We start from the raw sequence: 21,362 nt of genomic DNA, 5'->3' as shown, positions 1-21,362 counted from the left end.
TCAGTTGAACAAACAGGCACAGATGAGACAGAGTACTACAGCTCCTGTTTGCAAATGCTACCTCATTTCAACGCAACCAACCCAAAGGAGGGGATACTGCTACATAATCTATTGCAAAGCATGTGAATCCAGAAAAGGATTCATGCTGCAAAACGAAATAGTTACCAGTAGGCGTACTTTTGCAGTCCAAAAAGTTTTCTGGATTCACATGCGACCCACCCAACTCCCAGAAAGAGAAGATTAATTGCAACAATGTGGGGAGTAAAAAGAAAAAGGAAGAATAAAAATAATAAGAAAAGGTAAATGGAGAAAAAGAATCTGAAGATGGCTACTACGCACAGAAACATCGGGCGCCGTCTCACGTCATACAGGGGAGGGGCACACCACCAAATGGTGGTTGACGGTGCCCACAACAACAACAACAAGCATTTCCAATGCAACGGGTCTCGCGTTTGCTCATGTTAGAGCTGATCGCGTTGTAAACTCCTAACCCGACTTTTCACCTATCGGGCAAAAGTGCATTTATGTACATAACCCGAAAAAGTGAAATTAACTATGTAAAGCGCTCGACTTCTGCCAAGCGAGATCGCGCTCGTAAATTAGAGACAAAGAAGTCCACGAGCCCGATGGAAAACAGCGAGCCTCGCTTGTTTTCTGTACTTGGTCGCTGCGCTCGAGGATGGCTAGCCCCCGGAAAAGGCATAACGTATGGGTGCCTTCGACTAATGAAAGCAAGCAGATTTTATTAGGCCAGCCCACGAACCAATAAAAAACACTGACGTGACGTTGACAAGGCTCCAAGACCTTTTCTAAACACTAACGCGTCTCGCTGCGATACGCATGCGCGAGCGCATGCAACGCAGGCTCGACCCTAAAAAGGAAAATAAAGATGGAAGAAAGACAATTCCAGATCCAACCAATAGATGGCAGAATAATGCAAAGCATGTGAATCCAGAAAGCTCTTCAGGCTGCAAAACTACTCCTACCAGTAATTAACCATTTTGTTGTCCACCATCCCGAAACAAATGAAACAGTAAAAATAAAATCTGGGGAATCAAAGGATAAGACCTCCTGGTACACAAGCCTAATAGACAAGAAATTCAGTTGTATTGCTGTTGAAGATTAGAGTGTGCTTAAATAACATTTTAAATTGAAGTTAAAGAATATCATGGTTGCTTATCAAATGGACATATGGTATGTACACATGCAATGTAGCTTGATCTCTGACTATGCCTGTGATTTATTGTTCATATCTGCGTTAATCAGGATTGTTGTATGATGCTGGTAAATAACAATTGTTCTTAAACAATATAGGTGTATAAAAAAGAAGCTGCTATTATGTTTCATAAAAAAGATCCAAAGGAGGAATTCAGGTCAATTTGAGACCTGCGGATGGCCAACTAGTGGATCAAAAGGGAAACATTCTGTATGTTAGCATTCCATAAGTTTTTACCACATCTTAGGAAAGATGTGAGCCGTAAGTCTGCAAGATGCCTACTTCCATATTCCAGTTGTGAAATTACACAGAAAATACCTAAGATTCATAGTTAGGACATCCCATTACCAACCAGTATGCAGTGCTTCCCTTTGGCCTGAAATCCACTCCTCAGACGTTTTCCAAATGAATGACATTAGTGGTAGCCCATTTCGGATGTCAACAAATATTCAATTACCTGTACCTGGACAAATCAAAGTCTAGAGTCACCACTCCAGCTGACCTCCTGTAAAAACAGTAAAGCCAGTTGGAACTTTAATGGACTCAAACTGAACTACATCTCAACGGCACACTGGATGTTGTTTCTCAGGTAGTTTTCTGGAACTGGACATCGAGATTCTTTGGCACCCAAATCATTCATTTTCTTGGTTTATGTGGAATTATTGTTTGGTTGGTGGGTCTTGGTGTTCAGGTACATTTTTACAATTTTCACTTTAAACTCAACAGCCTGGTCTTCAGCCCATGGAGTGAACCAGTTTAGGTTAATAGATTGTGGATACAGATATACAAATCTAGGGCTATCCTTATTGTGTTGAATTTATTTGTCTGTCAGTGTTCTCCACTGACTGGGACTGTATTCACAAGCACTGTAGGAAAACCAATGAGTTCCGAAAACAGCCATGGGGTCATGAGCACTGCCACTGAGGATAACAATGTGGGACCCAGTGCTATTTAGTAACCTAGCACGTAAACACTGTAAAATCTTTAGGGTTGTACCTCAGCAGCATATTTTGCTTTCACAGTGTATCATAATTGTTAACTGTTTTTAATACTTACTGTTGCGTAAAGGTCCTGTTATTCTTTGGATTTGTAGTACTTACTGGAAGTTGAGTTTGAGTGTTATGTAATGTGTCATGCTGTATCAGAGAGCCCGATTCACAAAGCTTTTGCTGTAGCTTACTCTCACAAGGCTCCTTGCTTAATCCTGAGTTCAGATGTACTACAAATGTTAGTCGCCTCCACTGAAAGGAATTCAGGAACTGATTCACAAAGATTTTACTAACAGCTAATACCCCCGATGGCAAGCCTTGGCTGCCCAGTTTTGCAAACCCTGGCGAGACAAGTGCCTGAGGGGAGTAACTTGGCCATACAACTGCTGTGCCCTAATATTGGTGTGTTAAACAACGCACAATACTGCTAAAAAATCACTCACTACCCAAGGTCTCCTGGAAACAGACTCGTGCATCTCTTTAAGAATATTACATCTGAATCAAGAAATCCATCTGGCATTTGCGTCATACCGCTTATACTGGCACATTAAACTAATTTTCCATAACTCCTCGGTGTACGAATAAAAATCAACATCTGTAACTCATCACTGTACTCGTTAAAGGAGTGTCCTTATTTTCATTTTATTTACACTAAGCCAGAGTGACCATAACTCTTCTTTATATACATTTACTTTAGCTTCATCATGAGGATTCCTAACTCTACTTGTTTGTATTAAACACTAGGACCCATACATTTCTACATATACATTTAACACCATGGCTCAATCTTGTTTATAGTCATTAATCGCGAGCGTCCATCATTGTCATTGATATGCATGGAACACAAACATGAATACATCCTATGTATACATTAAATGTCAACGTCCACAAGTCATATGTAGTACAGTAAATAAGAGCATACATATTCCGCTGTGACGTTAAGTGCTAGAAACAAGCTTCCTTCTTTCTTTGTACGTTAAACACTAGTGTCGAAGACATTTCCTTGTGGCGCATTGTAATTTCTTGTGTTATGTATGTGTGGAATGCGAGTTCCCATTGAGTCTCTTTCTTCAATCTGCTGAGGTTGCCATGCCACTCTCCAGACTGGGTTCAAGAAGTGTCAGTGTCTGCTAGGACTGCTCAGAATGTAACATCTCTACTCCTGTTGAGGCGTGTACGTTCATAAATTAATCGAAATAACCTGGGTTTTAAGTTTGTTGGGTCTGCAAGACATTGAAACCAGATCCTGTATACACGCCCCTAATTTTGCAAGTAAAAACATTCATGTCTTCCTTGACAATGTGCTGAAGAATCCTTAAGGTAATATGAGCGTCTGTTGAGATAATCTGCGGGTCGTTAGAGTGACTGGAATCAGAATTGGATGTCAAAATGAAAAGAGGTGGCAACAATATAAATTGTATTCTGAGAAACGTAGCTAGGTCTTCACAGAGTTGTTGAGTGTAAAGAATTCTTGTGCGACAGCAGCCGATTGATAAGGTTATGTTTCTACAGCACACCAACCAGGGTTCAGATCGGTGACCCTCGCGTCCACACAGACTTCTGAAGTGATCGCTTTAATCACCTGATTTTTTCATTTAAATTGTTTACATTATATTTTATATACAGATGCCTGTTAGCAAAAGGACAATAGAATAGCTACAGAATATGGTGTTTTTTTTAGCTGTGTGTGATGACCACACCTCCCCACTCACTGACCCCACCTCCCCACTCACTGACCCCACCTCCCCACTCACTGCCCCCACCTCCCCACTCACTGACCCCACCTCCCCACTCACTGCCCCCACCTCCCCACTCACTGACCCCACCTCCCCACTCACTGACCCCAGTGTACTAAGGATCACCGTTCCCATACCATTTGAGTGCATTTCGAATACCAGTTGCAACTGACGTTGACTGTGGTATCTCAGCAGTTAAGTGTGTAATGCGGTCACTACATACATCAGTAGGGCCTCTACCTTATTTACTTCAAATAAGCCAGTGCAGAATGAACTCTTCCTTGGCATACAGGGGAAGCTAACATCTTCTTGGCGCCGCCGTCTAATATGTATTGAACATAAGCATGGAAAGTATTATTTGAAAAATCCAGTAGGAACAAAGGTCTCCTTTATAAGTGTTCGAAACTAGTGTGTGCAATGCAGCATTTTTTTTAAGTAATAAATCTGAGGTATACACTCGGTACAACTATATACATTGCTTTATGTCATCCGTCGGCGTTGGATATCCCATTTCAGCATTTAGCAGTCTTGCAACGCTCACGGGAACCCACAGTATTCCGTTGACAGTCGTCAAAGTAAATAAGCTGTCACATTTGCCAGTTCTGTGTACAGTTCTGCCACCTACTGGCAGAATACTGGGATTTTTTTTTTTTTTTTTGAAGAGCCACTATGTAGCGGGAATTCTTTCTATCGGAATCCCTTAGCCCTGCTCTTCTTCTTTAGTTCTACTGTTCATGTAGGACCTCAGAGCTGCCAGTGCTCTCGCTGTTCTTTGTTTCCGTTTGTGTAGGACTGCTTAGCCGACTGCAAGGTATGTTTTCATCAAAAGTTAGCTTTATTGTTTTTCGGCATGAACTTATACCGGTCCTTTTATTTATTGAGTTTAGTGTGATCAGATTTTGAAAACTAAAAACCAGGGCATTCCACAAGCATAGAGGTAGGACTACCATTCACGGTATGTAGTCGGTAGCTAAAGCTAGTGTCCCTAAGAAAAGCTTTTCTTGTTTTGCCAACAACGGGCATTGATTGACGAATCTTTGCAAAATTTTCAAAACTAGTTTGCCACTCTCTTCAGCTGCTGTCCTGAACATTTTGGGGTGATATGTCAAGCTGGGGCTGAGAAAAAAGGGGGCAGGGGTCCCAAAACCCACATGGCACCTGGAAGGGGCCATAGGCAATAACCTTTTTTTGTTTGGGCTGATCTGTGGGGCTCAACTTGACCCCCAGTGGAAATCCACAATGGAACAGCAGATGCGGGGGCCAGTGGGAAAAAATACACATCAGTCACTCAACCAACCCCCTGTGGGGTTGGCAGCACGCAGGATGTTGGCATATTATATAATTCATGACATCTTCTATGACATCATTGATATTATCACTGCATCATTTGCAATAAAATTATTGATGAGAAAACTGTGCATGGCAAGGACGCAAGATATAGTTACCTTAGGGCACAAGTTATAGTTACTTGAAATAACTCGAACTATAAGAGCTGAATTTCTATGGTTTTGTGCAAATAAATTCAGAATCTAACTATAACATCCCTGTAACCTTTGTTTTTTTCAGTGTGTGTGTGTGTATATATACATCAATTAATTCAATAGGAGATAGGTGTTATCTTGAAAGGGGGTATATGTGCATTCATGCATTAGTTGACAGTATTAATATATGTGCTGCAGGAGATTAGGTATTGTTCGGTTTCAGGGGTATGACTTGAAAAGGAGAAGTTGTAATCTTAGGAATGAGGTGTTGCCAATGTGCAGAGATACAATACTAGGGATTAAAGCAACTATGCATGTGATTTAGACTAGACAACAGTTGCTGCTCGCACTTAACGGGCGGGGCAGCACACGCGTGCGCGGGGGGAAGGGGAGACAAATTAAATAACAAATAATAATTTTAAAAAAAATGCACTTACCTCCTGCACTGCTCCGGCCGCTCTGCTCCGTCTCCTCATGGCTGCAGGCACAGGCTCCCAGCCTGCCCTGCGACCAATCCTGACTCTGCTCAGAGCAGTGTCAGGATTGGCTGGGAATGCCCAGCCAGGACGCTACATGGCAGACTGAGAGCCTGTGCAGGCACTCTCCAGCCCAGCAACAGTGTTGCTGGGCTGGATAGAGCCCTGTGCGCATGTGTGTTTGGCCGGCCCGAGACGTCACCTACCCCTTTTCCCAAAAAATGATAATAAACACAGTTTATGATCATGTTTTGGGAAAAGGTTTGCAGCTGGCACTGCTTGCGCGGGGGGGTTGAGGGGCAGCACTCTTCTGCCCCTATGGAGGAGCCACCCCTGCTAGGCAGTATTCAAGAGAGGAGGCATGTAGAGGATGAAACGTGAGAAGAGTCAATCAAAAGAAAAAGTATATAGAATTTAAATTTTGGTTTCATTTTGCTATGAAATCCAATGGAAAGAAAACCTAAAACAGGAATGTTGTAATTTAAATGTTTGTATAGAGATGCACCTTCCCTTTTCCTCTGATGATCAGGGCAGGATGTTTTGTCATGGAATGGAGTGAACTTGAAGCCAGGCTGAGTCAAAATTCAATTCAGAAGTTTACAAGGAACACTCAATGACTCACACAGAGATCTAATTAAAGCACCTAGGGCCATATGTACGAACACATTTTCCCATTGACACAGAATGGGAAAAACCCTTTGCTACATCTGGCCCCTAGAGGTGGAAAGGTGGAAACGGTGTCAATTCATATTGAGCTGATATAACTCTGTCAGCTAACATACCATTGGATTAAAATATTTTTTACCACAAATGAGGGAAAGTGAAGAGGGACTCTGAAATTTTAATTTGAGTAAGCAAAGCCTTTCTGCAGAATGGTCAAGTCTGGGCCAGACTTGTTAAGGATGGACCCAGTTGGGCCACAGAAATGGCTTTTGGTCACCAAGCCATCTGCGTTTGTGAGCAACTGACTGCCTCTCTGCACAGACCTGTTGGCCACGCAGTGCCATTATATGAAGGTTAAAAAAACCTTTAGCACTTCCGCTTTATCACACAAGGCCCACATTCTTGCAAGTACAGAATGTATCTCAAAATGGGGATGCCCTTGGAAACAATTGGCAAATGGGTGCCTGATCCAACTCGTATTTTCCAAAATGTGGCATAGTTTTTGAAAACAGTCAGGGTGCCTTGTCATAGCTATTGAAAGGGCCTGCAGCCTACTTTTCCTTAGAAATGTTTTAAATTATCTCTTTGAAAACTAAGGGACTTAATTCTTCCAATGAGAGAGTCAAGGATTGGTGGTGGTTCCTTTTAGAGGAGAAATATGAAATCGCTTTAAAGAAACTCATTGAAGTAGAAGTGAGGGATCATGTTTCAACCATAAATATTACGAGCTAGCATTTCACTCCTTCCCTGCCATCGAACACAATGGTGTTGCTCTCCTCTTTCACAAATCCCTGCAACTTAAACCCTTAACTAACAAAAACACAAAGAAGGCAGATGCATTATGATTGCCTGTGAGTTGGTTATTCGGGAAACCACAATAGCAACAGTCTGTGTCCATTGTGGGTCACAACATTTTCATGAGAAACTTCGTGAATATTCTAGTGGGATATGCTGAAGGCAACCTGATTGTTCTAGAGGGTTACATCTTAGGATGGGACCCTAAAGTTGATAGATTGGGGAAGCTGTTACTCCACTTGGCAGCATTCTCTAGAAGTCTGAAAAGTAATCTTGAGGGTTAGGTTTATTAGAATTACACAGACTCCAAAGGTTACACCTTTGTTCTATATGTGCATCACACTCATTCCTGAACTGATTTTGTTTTATTTACCAATGCCTTCATACTGTTGGTTGACTATGCCACGATAAACCCTATAAGAATCTTAGACCCTGGCCCTCTATCAGCAACCCTAATCATAGATCAAGAGTCCCCTTGTGGAAGAAGATGCACTCTCCCCTTGGTGCTGTCTAGAGGCCAAGTGCTGAGAAGGATACTGAGAGTTCATATTGAAGAAAACTTAAATCTAAATGGCATAGGTGAGGTGTGACTGGTTGGGTCTTGGGAGATGTCATGTGGGGCAAGTGGATAGAGATAATGCAAAACCTGAAAAAACTCATAAATGTAGAAGAAAAACTACTGGAAGAAGCACTGAAAATATCTAAGCAAGTACAGTGCCATCCGATCTCTGGCATTTCTACATATGGCAGTTTCATTAAGGGCTAAACCAAAGGCCATGCCTTCCAATGAAGCAGAGGTGACTCTGCTTTGCCCCAGGATGACCGTTTATGACCAAGGTAAGAAAGTAGGCCCAAATCTAGCATATCTATTAAGGCAGAAAATAAAGGGAACCTACATGCTCAAAATATTAGCTCCACACGGGAGAAGTATTGCCATCCAAAGAAGATACAGTAAATGGGGTACCTAGACTACTACATTTCTATATTGGGCCACGAACCTCCCATCCCACCCAAGGACACCAAGCGAGAAGCCTTCTTAGAATTGGCACCACCCCGCATTGATACTTGACCATGAATAAGTCCTTTAGGTTCTTATTTTGATGCCAGTAAAGGCTATTAAGATCAGCAAATCCCCATATGCTGATGGTTTTGTTGGGATTTGTTTTTATAAAATCAGCATTACTCTCAATTTGGAAGCAGAAACAATCCCCAGATTATGCTAATCATACATCACCATTGCACTTTTGATTACTGATGCAAAATGATTTGTTAAAATACTGGTGAACCATTTGAACTCCCTTCTACCAGGTATTATACACTATATCAACCTGACTTCATAATGGATCATCAAATGTACAACAGAATCAGACAAATGGTATACCTGTTAGAAACGTTCAAAGAGAAGGCAGTCCCAGGTGTTTCTTTCTGTTATTGGTATCATTAGATGCAGAAAATACCTTTGATGGGGGTGGATTAGATCTTGCTTTAGAACACACTTCAGGGAGATGGGCTTGGGACCAAGGTTTATTTCAGTTTATTTCAGTGACCATGGCAGACTACCACTCACCAGATCTAGAATAAGCTTGAGTATTAGGTCATCGCAATCCCTTCAATTAGGTACCGAACAAGGCAGGGTTGTCTCAGTTGCCCTCTTCTATTTGCCCTCAGTATCAAGTCATGTGCAACAAAGATAAGAAATGCCAATAAGATAACCAGAATCCCCTTCAGCCCAGGCATTCACGGCAATATTTAACTTACATTGCTGTCACTTGATTCTTCCTTTATCCACTGATAAAAGAATTAGCGTCCTTTGAGAGATTGTCAGGCTTGAAAATCAACATAGCTTATTCCTGAATCCTTAACGTTATTTTAGGCAAAAGTGGAGACTCTTCAGAAGTCTACTTTTTATGTGGGTTACTAGATCCACTAAATATTTGCGTGTTCCAGCAGTGACAGATTTCTGTAAAGCAGACTATCCCAAACTCCTAGCAGATCTCTGGAATAACCTCAAGCCACGATCTCACATTTTTCTGTCTTTGCCGGGTCAAATTCATGTAATAAAAATGAATGTTATTAGAGTCATTTATTTTAAGCCCTGCATATAGTGATGAAGAGACTTTTTCATAGATTTCAAAATACGAGTACTCCACATAATGTGGATGTGAGATTGCCCTAGCATTGCCCACAACATCCCGGCTGCCCAAGAAGTAAAGGAGGTCTAAACCTCCAAGATGTTCTTAGGTACTGCAGAGCAGCCAGTAGATGAGTTTTAGTAGATTGGTCCATGAGGGCGATGCACAGAATTCAGCCTTATATGGAATGAATCCTAGCTGGAGGCTGTCTTTGGAATTTAGCATGCAAACCAATGGAAGGATAGGCCTTCCTGTGGTGACTTGAGTACTCCCATGAATACCACCCTTTCAATTTTGGACACATTATTCACACAAAACAACCTTCCCATGTTCCAATTTTCATATACCACATCCACTGCAAGCCCTCTTTCCCACTGGCTTGGGCCCCTTGGCCTTTCGAAGTGGAAGGTGGGAGGGGAGGATGTACCATGATTGCATATTTATGCAGAAGAGGCACCATCAAATTGAGAGGCAAGGACGCTTCCAGCCTAGATGAAACTGAAGGATTTGATAAAAGGGGGGAAAAAGATGGCAGCGGGCTGACTGTGTGTGTGTGTGTGTGCTCCTCTCCAACTCCAGCTCTGACTCCCCAGGCCCTGCTGCTACCTCAGTGCTGCGGCTGCTTTTGCGGTCATCCTAGCTGCTATTGTTCTGACTGATTGTGACCGTCTGTTACAATATCCCCATCTGTTATGATATCTCTCTTTTGCCCTCTTCTCCTCAAGTGGCCAAGCGACAGCCATATCTCAAGCAACGCAGGAGAAGCCGGGGCTACCACAGTAGTAATTAAGTGGTGGTGCAAGCATCAATTTTGTCAGAGGGACCTTTTACCATGTGCCACGTACTTTCCCAGCAGCTTGTTCAGTGTGGCTGAAGCATATGGCTGATGTTGCTCATTATCATACACACTGCACCCATGGCTATCTGTGTAGCCACTGCGGGCCAGTCCTTATTTTCCCCTGCTGTCTTCTGGGCTCTCACAGCACCTATAAAGACTGTTTGCATTCGTGGGGGAAAGGCCCCTCCACATAACAGGTAACTCGGCCTGCAGTGGCAGCTTCTCACTGCAGCAATTGGCGACAAAATATCCTGACTCTGCTGTCTGCACCTTGATTTTGCTCACTGTGAAGCTTACCTGGGACATCTTGTCATCCTCATCACTCTAGCCCCTCCAAACTCTTCAGCTAATGTCTTGTGCCTTGAGGTTTCTGATGAGATGGCTCCAGATGTGCATAATTTCTGCCCTGCAGCTCCTGTCTCTTCGCTGGCCTGGCTGCCTGTCTTCTGACACTCTGCAAAAATGTATCTTCAGTGGAGGAGGCTGCTACGAGGTCGCTGCCTACAGGTAACATTGTTGCTTCCCTGCCTGTTAGTATGCCACCGGCTGCCTTCTCCACTGCCTATTCCCCTTACGATGTTGCCACTCATGCTCATGTTTATGCTCAAGCACAGGCTCCCATAAAGGAGAGTGATTTAGATACCGCCGGGGAGGCGCAGGAATCTCACCTGTGCGCAGCATCAACAATAACAGAGGGGGCTCAGTCCAAGGTGGTTGCTACACGCTTTTCCGCAGCCTCAACAAATGATAATGGGTTTCATAGGGACAAAGAAACTGTCTATTTAATAACAACATTAGTAATATCTATGCTACTGATCATTTTTTTTTACTGTGCCAAGGGGCTCTGTGCCACCACTTCATTCATTTCAGTCTACTGTGACCAAGGAATCATCTGATTTGAGGGTGTCCGGTGGTAAGAAGCTGAAAGGAGCAAATCTGTGCAGCATCCCCACTCCCTCCGCCCAATTTCCTCCCCCCCCCACCTGCTGCAGCAGTGGGTCAAGGCGAAGTCGGACTCTAAACTCTCTAAACCTTTTAAAGGTCTTTTTGACCATCATCTGAACTTGCCTCAAGCTGTGGATGAACCCAGCACCCACCAAGCTACGATGCCTTCCCATAAGGTAGCCTGCTCGCTTAGGGTAGGGTCATCTGGACCATCCGTTGCGGGTCGTGGACTCTTAGTATCTGCTCACCTCTCCACTTCTGAACCAAACTTGCCCACAAACAGCCAACTTATGCATGTCCAGCGAGCAGAGGCAGCACTACGCCCAGATGAGCGGAAACGCACAGCTTCAGCAGTCTGTTGCTGAAATGACTGATAAAGTTTCTACACTCATAACATAAGTTCTGGATCTTCAGCAGCAAGTGGCTGATACAGAGAATGTTGTGTCAACTTCTGCTCTGTCAGTTTGAGCTCATGAGGGCCACCTCTCACAGCTGCAAGCCATGGTTGAAGTTTTGGAGAATCTCCAGCGACTGAACAACCTAAGAGTGTTTGGAATCCCAGAGGGCAGAGAAGGGGAGGATCCTCCTCAATTCATAATTCAACTATTTGACAAGGCCTTCCCTGAACTGTTAGACAGGGACTTAGATTGTCTAATACAAAGGAACCATCGCCTTCCAAGACAGCAGGCCAAAGCCAAGTCAGACAAAGTGCAACCCTGTTTTTTGCTGATTTATATTGGCAATTTTCTGTTCCAACAGGCTATCTTCTACAAGGCACGGCTGGCTTCTCCTATTACTGTGGATTTAGTAATGGAACAGGTGTGGTAACTGCATCAGCTGATTGACCCCCTAAAAGCAGTCAGTGCTCAGTTGTTTCTGCAAGAGCTGCTCGACTGAAGATCCTCAGGGATGGCCATGTTCAATTTTGCCATACAGAACATGAGGCCACAATAATGCTCAAGTTTTGGCAAGATAAGGGGGACAAGGACAAGAACTAACTGTTACCTTTTGTATATGGTTACTTGTTAATGGTGCGCTTATGGTTTCTCTTGGTATCAGTCAGTCTCGACCATAGCGGGTGTGCTTCATTTCTTAATTTATAACTGTCTTTTGCTTTGGCTCTTTCATGGTGGGGAACAGGGGTTGGGTGGTTCATTGGAGACAGGTGGGGGGGATAACACAGTGTCTGAGGGTCCTGACAGCTGGAGGGTGGGCTGATTTTTCCCCTGGGCGAGGGTCGGTGTGTCGCTTGCTCTCGGGCCGTAAAATCTTAGCTGTTTGGGGTTTTGGAAAAGCTGGGAAGCAGGGTGGGTTGAGTGGTGAGGGGAGTGGAGTTGGTGAAAATTATTGTTGCAGTCATGAGTATGTCTTTTTTTAGCAAACGCACATCAGCTCAGAGTTTTTGGTTTTGTGGCATGTCAAATTTAAGGGTTATATGCTGGAGCATTGCAGGCCTTAATTGCCTTTTTAAGCGACGACTGGTAAAAGAGGAGATTTTGTTATAAATATTATATGTCTCACAGAGACTCATTTGGCATACAAGGACCAGTCGCTGTTTAAGGGGTTGAAATATACAGTGCAGAGAACGGCACCTGATTCTAATTGTAGGTGGGCTGTTGCTCAGTTGGACGTCTTAGCGAGTCATCTTACAGGAGTTGCAGTCCATGGCCCTAATCTTAATGACCCTGCTCAATTTTACTGGCTGAATTTAAAGCTGTAGGCTTTGTCAGGGGAGCTATTGCTCCTTGGGGACTTTAATCGTATCATAAGTTATGCTATCGACACTACTAACTCAGCCGCCCAGCCCTGAATGGTCAAGACTAGGGCTGCTATCCAAGATTGGCACTTGTTTATGGTTTGACTGATCTTTGGCATATTCTTTATCAGAGGGCTCCAGGCTCTACTTTCTTCTCAGCGCCACACAGACACCATTCACGGATTGATCTCGTCTTTACTAGTTGGCGGCTGATGGAACATGCAACTAAAGAGTTTATTGATGCACCCAGAGGTCATCAGAGAACAATTGGTCAGGCTATTTTTGGCTTAGACCCTCAATGATACACCAAGGTGTTGCACTTCAGGTATTCCTCATATAGGGAGAATTCTCCCAAGATCTGCTCCCACAAAAATCTTGTAGGGGGGTAGAAATCCTTTTCTTCCATCATGATACAGTGTTGCTCCTGAGATCTTTCAGAATTCCAACACTGTTTCCTGACACCAGGTTCTTCCTCATCTTCAGTGCCAGAAATCCTGAAGCAGTCAGGAGACCCCAAACACTGTTTTTTTTAAGCTAGGTTGAAAATTCCTGGGCCCCTCTTCAAGTGTGCACCTGCTTCTGTGTATTTGGCAATTCCTACCGCTCCGAACCCTCCTGACTGTGTGCTTCCTGTTTTGATGAATCTTCAGAGCAGCACCTCTAGGTCCCAGATATTTGCTTTTATGGAGGAATGTTTTGGGTCTGACTCTTATTCTGTTTTATGCTCATTAAAGATTATAGCTGTGCAGAGGTTGATGATCCAGAGGCAAATAACCTCCTCCTCTCTTACAACACAGATGCTGGTCTTTTCCTGCACTTTCAAAACACAAGTTGCTGTATACATCTCTGGGGCTACCCTGAGAGGGCACCTTTTTTCACTTTAGTGGTATGAAAATCAGCAGAAACATTGGAATTAACCTTACCCACTTGTGAGGCCAAATCTAGCATTATTACAGAAATCTTGCAGCCTTCCCCTTCAGTTATAGAAACAATGCTACCTTTTAATGAGGCACTCTTTCAACCCGCTCTGTGTTCTTGGAAGAAGGCCTTCTTGGGCTCGGCAGTCCACAGACAAATTTCTCGATGACACAGACCTGCATTTTGTGACCCAAAATGCTTATTGTCTTACTGCTCTCCAGAGAGTGTAGTGGTCCAGACTTTATCTCCTGAGCTGAGCCCAACTGCCTTTCCTACAGTCCTGCATGCAATGGACCTCTCATGTCTGCTGTCTTACTACACCTAACGCACATGACAGCACATTGTAGATGATGAAGACTTCATGGGCTTTGCTGGAGCCAAGCGAGAAAGCTGTCAAGCACACCTTTTCACACTGTGTTACTCTCTGTTTTAAGAAACTTTAATCATTGGCCAAGAAATATCATCCATCTGACATTTGTGCTCGCTTCCACCAGAGCCTGACTGTTTCCACAGCTCTCGCCAGAAAATTCTGGTGGCTGACTTTTGCCAGATATATCTTTGCATACATTTGCTGAACATTTTTGCCTCATAGCTCATTCACCCAGTCACAGGACTATGTTGCATGACTTCCTGGAGTAATTCACACTACTGAATTCCACCTCACAGAGGATATTGCTTTGGGACTCATTCAGAAGGTCTTGAATCACTGGGGAAAAACTCCTGACGACAAAATGTAATTTACCTTCAGTAACTATATTTCTAGTACATTCTAAATCTTACTGCAGATTCATCTCCATCCTCCCTCCCCTGGGAGTTACTGCCTTGATTAGTAAGATCCCAGGGTGATCTTTTCATATGCTGTATTATTACTGTTGTTGATGCTCTCTCGCTTCCTTTCCACAAACCTCGATTGAGTGCGAAAAAAGTACCAGCAACTGACAACAGCACTTCAGGCACTACCTTACATACTCCGATTTCATCATATCTGGGGATCAGCTTGGCTCTGCCTGGCTGTGCTGGAGAACTGTAACAAGAAAACATGTTTTCAGATGCTTTCTGGCACCGGGAGAATATTTAAAAAAGTGAGGAATCTGCTGGAAGATGAGGTATCCACTAGAAATGTTGTTACTGAATTTTTTATCAGGGTATGAAGATTCCACAGACATAAGCTTTTTTTATACTAGATACACATTTCAGCACATTGAATCTCCAGTTTTACAATAATATGCTTCTGCCTCCTTTCTGTCACAGTAGAGGTGCCTAACTGCTAATTCTTCAGCCTCCATTCACAGTTCAAGTGAAACTTAAGCTGACTAAATTGCCAGACATCACTAAGAACTAGCACCTATGAGCTTACCACAGAGCCAACAACTCAATTATCTGGGCTTTTTCCTTACATTTGGAGGCAAAACGTGGAAGGAAATCCATAGATCGGAATGGGAGACCCATTGGAATGAATCTTGCCGAGACCGTACACAAAGAAAATTACTGTATGCCCTCAACCCTTTTTTCTTAAATGTAACTAACTCATAAATAATACAAATTTATATAGAAAATGAAATGGAGGCAAATGCAAACACAAAAATATATCAAAATGAAATTTTTGTTTCATATATTATATTATAAATATCTTGATATTGTATAGACACACCTTAGATGACAAAAACAGTATAATCAACTAAAATATAACTCTGTTTGTCACTCATGTGCACCGGATACCTCACACCGCCATACTCTACCATACATTCACTATACATTCTATCATTCATATTCAAAATCATTCAACCCAAACAATAAAAAACACATTATGCCCATACATTTAACAGAAAACTGCCTATGTAATTACTCAAACTCGTGGACACAAATAAATTTCAATGACATAATGTAACACAAGATTCACAATCTGTGCATCATGCAATTAGTTACCAGGTCTGCACTGGGCACCATATAGGCCTCAACTCTATAGGCATAAATTCTTCTATGAAGGAAAGAATAGCCACTATAATATCCAGATATAATCAAGATTACAACTTGCAGTCCAATGGTAATGCCTTATAATCCAATATGAGTGCCTTGCAGTCCACTGTTAGCGCTTGTAATCCAATGTTCGCGCCTTGTAGTCCAATATTAGCGTCTTTCAGTTAACTGTTAGAGCCTTGTAATCCAATATTAGCGCCGGCGCGCATTTTGGTGGGTTGCCGCACTAAGCGGGAGCCATCTTCCTCAGGGTGTAAACGTTAAAACAATGGGTGCAAGAATCCAGGGCTATCTCTAAACAAATACAAAAAATAATCAAAAAAGGCTCCAGTTTCAAAAACTGCATAACAAAGGATTATATAAAACCATAAAGATGCAATTGGCGGGGTGGAACAGGCTAAAGAGGAAATATACATTTAATATACAGGTATATAATATAAAATATAAGGAGTTCTTAAAATAAAAAAATGAGGATCAAGGTGAATTGAAACCGCAATTTTTCCAAAGGTCAGCGTGTGATGTGGAAAATGCCAGATCAAAAGATGCCGTTAACTGCAACAACAGCCCAGCTAAAACAAAGCGAGTCCACAAACTCCACCAGCATGAAATAGCGCGCCATAAGTTTCATTAATGAACTTCTTTGCATCATATCGTGTAGTCAGCCCTGAAGAAGTTCATGAGGACGAAACGCGTTGGCTATGATGGATTAGATATTCTCATTGTGGATAAATAAAGAACAAAAAGTTTCCATAAGAACTCTATTGAATTATGTGATTTTTGAAGAAATGTGATAATTTTGTGGATATCAATGGACACTTCGATGTGCTGGGTCTCCTTTTCAAAATATAAGGAGTGTAAGATAGTCAAAAAAAACCTGCGCATGCTGCCTCCACCAGTGTCCTTTAGTGTACTTACCTAATACCATACCCTGCATGCTACATGCTGTTATGTGAAAAGAACTAAACAAAGTTCATGTTACTTACCTCAAGCTTATTTGATGTCTGTTATGTTTCCAGTGCTTTAACACTTCATAAAGGATGATGAGTGCAAAGTACTACGCTCTAGAAGAAAGCATCATATTTGCTTCAAATACTGATATATACAACTAGTGCCCTCTATGTAAATGATGAAAATGGGAACCACCCACCTTACTGCAAAAGCATGAAGACGCCTTCTGAAAAAGGCATTTCTAAGGTATTGTGGGTATAGACGTCCAAAATGGATATGGAACCAATAGGCTTCAGCTAAGGGAATATAACATAACAAGGAAGTGAGCCCCAACTCCTAAAGCTAAAACCAAACACTGAGATAATGAAAACAAACTCAACTAAAAAATGCCTGTTCACATCAAAGCACACAGTTTACACTTGAGGGCAAAACTAGCTCCCTCATCATAGGAAACTAATTCTGTTAGATCTAACAGAAAGAACACACAAACCCATGCAAGAATCCTACATAGGGGAATTCAAGGTCTGCTACTAGATATCAAATGAGACTAATGGGCATACCTTGAAATCTCCGCTCACTAAACGTCACAATCCGCATGTATCCTGCTAGTTACAGAATATCACCTTTCCGACACAGTTTAAGAAATGAGCTGACGCACAATCAAAAACAGCTTGACGCGGTAGACATCGTAGCTCAGCAGGCTCTTACCTCGAAGTCAGGGTGCACGTCGTAATGACCGTAACCACCATGGTCAGTATCGTTATGGGATTCGTTGGAATAATAGCCATGCCAGAATCACGTGTTCTAGTGAAAACGCGAGACCATGTGGCAAAACAAATGACAGGTTACCCAGAGACAGAAACATGGAACACGAGATACCTGGATGTACCAGGTCTGAAGCCTGAGGGGACACAAACTGTCAAATGTTCACATCAAATAGCAGTTTTATCCATATTGAAAAACATACAGATTTGGACATTGCAAAATGCAATCATTCATCAGTCATTCAGCAGTTGGTAAATAGTCTATACGCACTGGCTTCACACGTCAGAGCGAACGTCAGTTTATACAGATCTTGATAGTAATACCTTTTCACAGCATAGCTGATATTCAGACATTAAATGTAAGCATATTCGGGACCAACCACGTTGTAACTTGTATCTCTTTCAAGTCTTAATGTTTTGTCTGCTTTGTCCCCCATATCCCATCTTGTGTGCAGGTCTGTAAGTATGACTACGTCGAGGTGCGCAGTGGGCTGACTGCAGACTCTAAGCTGCATGGGAAGTTCTGTGGTGCAGAAAAGCCAGAGGTGATCACCTCACAGTACAACAATATGAGGGTGGAGTTCAAGTCTGACAACACTGTCTCCAAGAAGGGCTTCAAGGCACAGTTCTTCTCAGGTATGTTGTCTGTCACCTCAATTAGCACTCTTTGCTGTTCCTGCTCAATCCTTCACTTCTAACCAGGCGTGCCGGGGGTGGGTAGCGCAGTCCATGCTTTCAGATACTTGATAGGCTTTTGATTTAACAACAAACCTAATGATGTCATTGTTGTGGGACCAACCGTGCCACAGTCTTCCCTACCCCTTCCTCCCTGCGTCCTACAAAGAATCTGAGTTGCTCACCCCTCCTCTGGGGATTGATTTGCTCCATTGTGTCCTTTTTCCTGAATTTCCCCTCCTCGTTAGTTGGGAGTTACTCCCCTTTGTTGAGATCTTTGCCTCACAGTCCTTCCACCTGTTTCTTAATGTGAGTCTGAGGTCAGTCCTCTTTCCTAAAATTACCAAATCTCCTTAATTTGGTGTTTATTATCCTATGTTCGGTCTTCTTTTTTTAAGGTCCTTCCATGTCATCCTTATTCCAGGGTCTGTTACGTTTGTTCAGTCCCACAGTCCCTAGTTTGAATCATCCTTGTTCCTGGATTTAGTTCTCTCAGTCCCCTGTCCTAAATTTACTCAATCTCATCTTTAATCTGCATGTTACATACCTGTTCTCCTTTGGAGGATCCCTGGATCTCGTTCATATTCTGGGCTTGTTACTTCTTTTTCAGTCCCCTTACGACAGACCTCTTCATCTCATCCTTTTTCTGGGCTGTCATTTTCTGCAAAGCTTCCTTCCTGAAGGACACTTTTTTTTTACCCTTATTGCTGGTGTTTCTGAGTTACTTGTACACAGTGGCTCCCCATTGTATGACAAGCCACACACTCTCAAAGCACATGAGAAACCCACAGTTTGACAAGTTGCAAATTCCTCTATCTACGTATTGGCTTTCTCTAGTTCTCTATTGGACTCCTAAAGAGCTACGTCTGTGAATTGTGATTAGCTTAATTCTGCATGTTATTTCTAGAGTGGCCAGATTAGAAATCATTATGCCTCTGCTAGCAGTGTTGTGGAAAGTTGTATAAAGATTTGTTTGTGGGGAGATGGAGACATTTTATTTGCAAGGATAAAATGTGGTGTGGAACATAGTATTTATATGGATTTATAGCAGTGTCCAAGACACTGACGTTTCTGTTGAGTACCCAGTCAAAATCTTAATAGGGTGAAAACAGTGAAAAATGTATGTAAAGTAGTTAGATATTCATAGGTTGCCCGGAATGTACAGCTGCTGAGCTTCAAAATTGGGCAACCTCTAATAGAATGTCAGCTACAACTTCCTTGATAAAGCGCTTCCAGGCAAAGTACATTTTCCCTGAAGCTCACAAAGCCGACTATAATTTCTGTCCTCCTGTATATGCTAAGCCATTTGTCCTGGGAATTCTGCTATTCATAATGAGAATCAGTTCTATAGAGCTCTCTAAGTGTAAGGAACGATGCCTAAGTTCCTACAAGCCCTTCTTCCTGCTTCTTACTCCTTGCCCCTCTAAATATGCCAACTCTTTGATCATATACTGTTATGGAAAGCTATAGCCTGTTCTACCTCCGAGGAGGCTATTGGTGAATGTGCATTTTTCCTGATTAGAAATGTACAAGGACTTTGTTGTCATGGGAACAATGCCTACTAGCTAAATATTGCAACATGCTAAGATTCCTCTATCTCATCTGTATTCTACGCTGCTATTCCCGGTGATTCCTATTTCCTGGAATCACCCACTAAACCCTTATTGCTTAGATATGCTTCCTTTTTATTAGTCATGTTTGATGAGGTCCTGCTACATGAAAGATGCATGTTGGATTACAGCACTTCAGTTCCAGCGGTACTGACTCTTAACCGGAGGTTTGTTTCTTATCAGTCCACTTTTGGCAAATCCCCCTCCCTGATTCTTACTTTAGTAGTCTGGCTGTCTCACTGGAACTGTTTCTGTTGTCGCGACCTATTTTCTGGTTCCTCCCACACCTCCATGGCCAATGCCCACTGTAGGGTTGTGCATCCCCCGCATGTAGCTGCTTCTGACATCATTGCAGTATTTGAAAGGGCTGTGGTCAGACCCTATTATTCATGGATCTTTAGCTTGTTCTGCTCCTCTCACCAACATCTTCTGGTGTCCCTACCTGTACAGTATGTTTTCACCCGGCCACTTAATGCAAAATGAGTATATTTGCTATGAGATTTAACTTTTGAGTTTTCTGCCCAGGCTGCTCTATCATGGAAGATTGCAAATATTTTTATTGACTGGGGTGATATTCAGAACAGAAGCAGGTTCATGGCATTCATTTGAAAAGGTTTCCTTTTTCATCCCATGATGCTCTCTCCTGAGGTTATGTTCTTGTCTCCCTCCACTCTGTCTGATAAAGGGACTGCGCCTCTCCCCTCCTCCTCCTCCTGCTAACACAGCTTGGTCTGAAAGGCCATCTGCTGCTGTGCTCCTTTTGCATGCCTTCTGATGCTCAGCTTGCCCAGGCATGGCACTTTGTTGCTTTACTTAATGATTTTGACACAGCCATCAACTGCTCTGCCTTTCAGGTCAAGTGTAGCATCTCAGCTTCCTACTACTCCACAGTGGCCAAACTAACCCTGCTTGCCTTTTTGCATACTATATGAGTGGGACATCTTCACTCTGAGTGGAGGTAGAGATCAGATTGCAGTTTATGCTTTGTTTTACAGTTCACTTGAACTGGAATTCTCACAAATCAGTATATTATTGTCACTGGTTTTCATTATTAATATTGGTTAATGCTAGAGATGCACAGTGGGCCATTCTGCAGGTTAATGGGGAGATTTGGACTGCAGGCTGGTTCGTTTGAAATTCTGAAAGGTCCTGGACAGAATAAGTTGTGTATTAAAGATTAAACTCAAATGTGACTGAATCTACCCAGGTCCTGTTACCATTTAAGGTCTAGCTAGGTACCACTACCTACTTGCACTGTGTGTGTGTGTGTCGGTGTGTATATGTGATTGTGTTTTTTTGCAAAGAGTTCTCTCTTGACTGTGGAGAGTATTTCCTCCTGGATTTGATGGAACCCTATGTCCAGTTACAGCAGAGCTTGAACTAAAACAAGAAATTAAACAACCTGCAGAGCCCCTCAGGTTGTTGGGGGTTTGTGGCTCTAAG

At 42.7% G+C, this 21,362-nt stretch overlaps 1 protein-coding gene across 2 annotated transcripts in view; it reads left to right on the top strand.

The window, feature by feature from the left end:
* Window positions 1–21,362, top strand: part of BMP1 (bone morphogenetic protein 1) — a 405,539-nt gene that overhangs the window by 330,572 nt on the left and 53,605 nt on the right. For both annotated transcript variants that reach the window (XM_069213962.1, XM_069213963.1), the window contains exon 15: window positions 18,090–18,270. In XM_069213962.1, coding sequence (XP_069070063.1) covers window positions 18,090–18,270 — 181 coding nt within the window. The remainder of the gene's footprint in view (window positions 1–18,089; window positions 18,271–21,362) is intronic.

Source organism: Pleurodeles waltl, chromosome 11, assembly GCF_031143425.1.
Source record: "Pleurodeles waltl isolate 20211129_DDA chromosome 11, aPleWal1.hap1.20221129, whole genome shotgun sequence".
Classification (NCBI taxonomy): domain Eukaryota; kingdom Metazoa; phylum Chordata; class Amphibia; order Caudata; family Salamandridae; genus Pleurodeles; species Pleurodeles waltl.
Note: the sequence above shows the minus strand (reverse complement) of the source record. Positions and strands in the feature narration are given on the sequence as shown.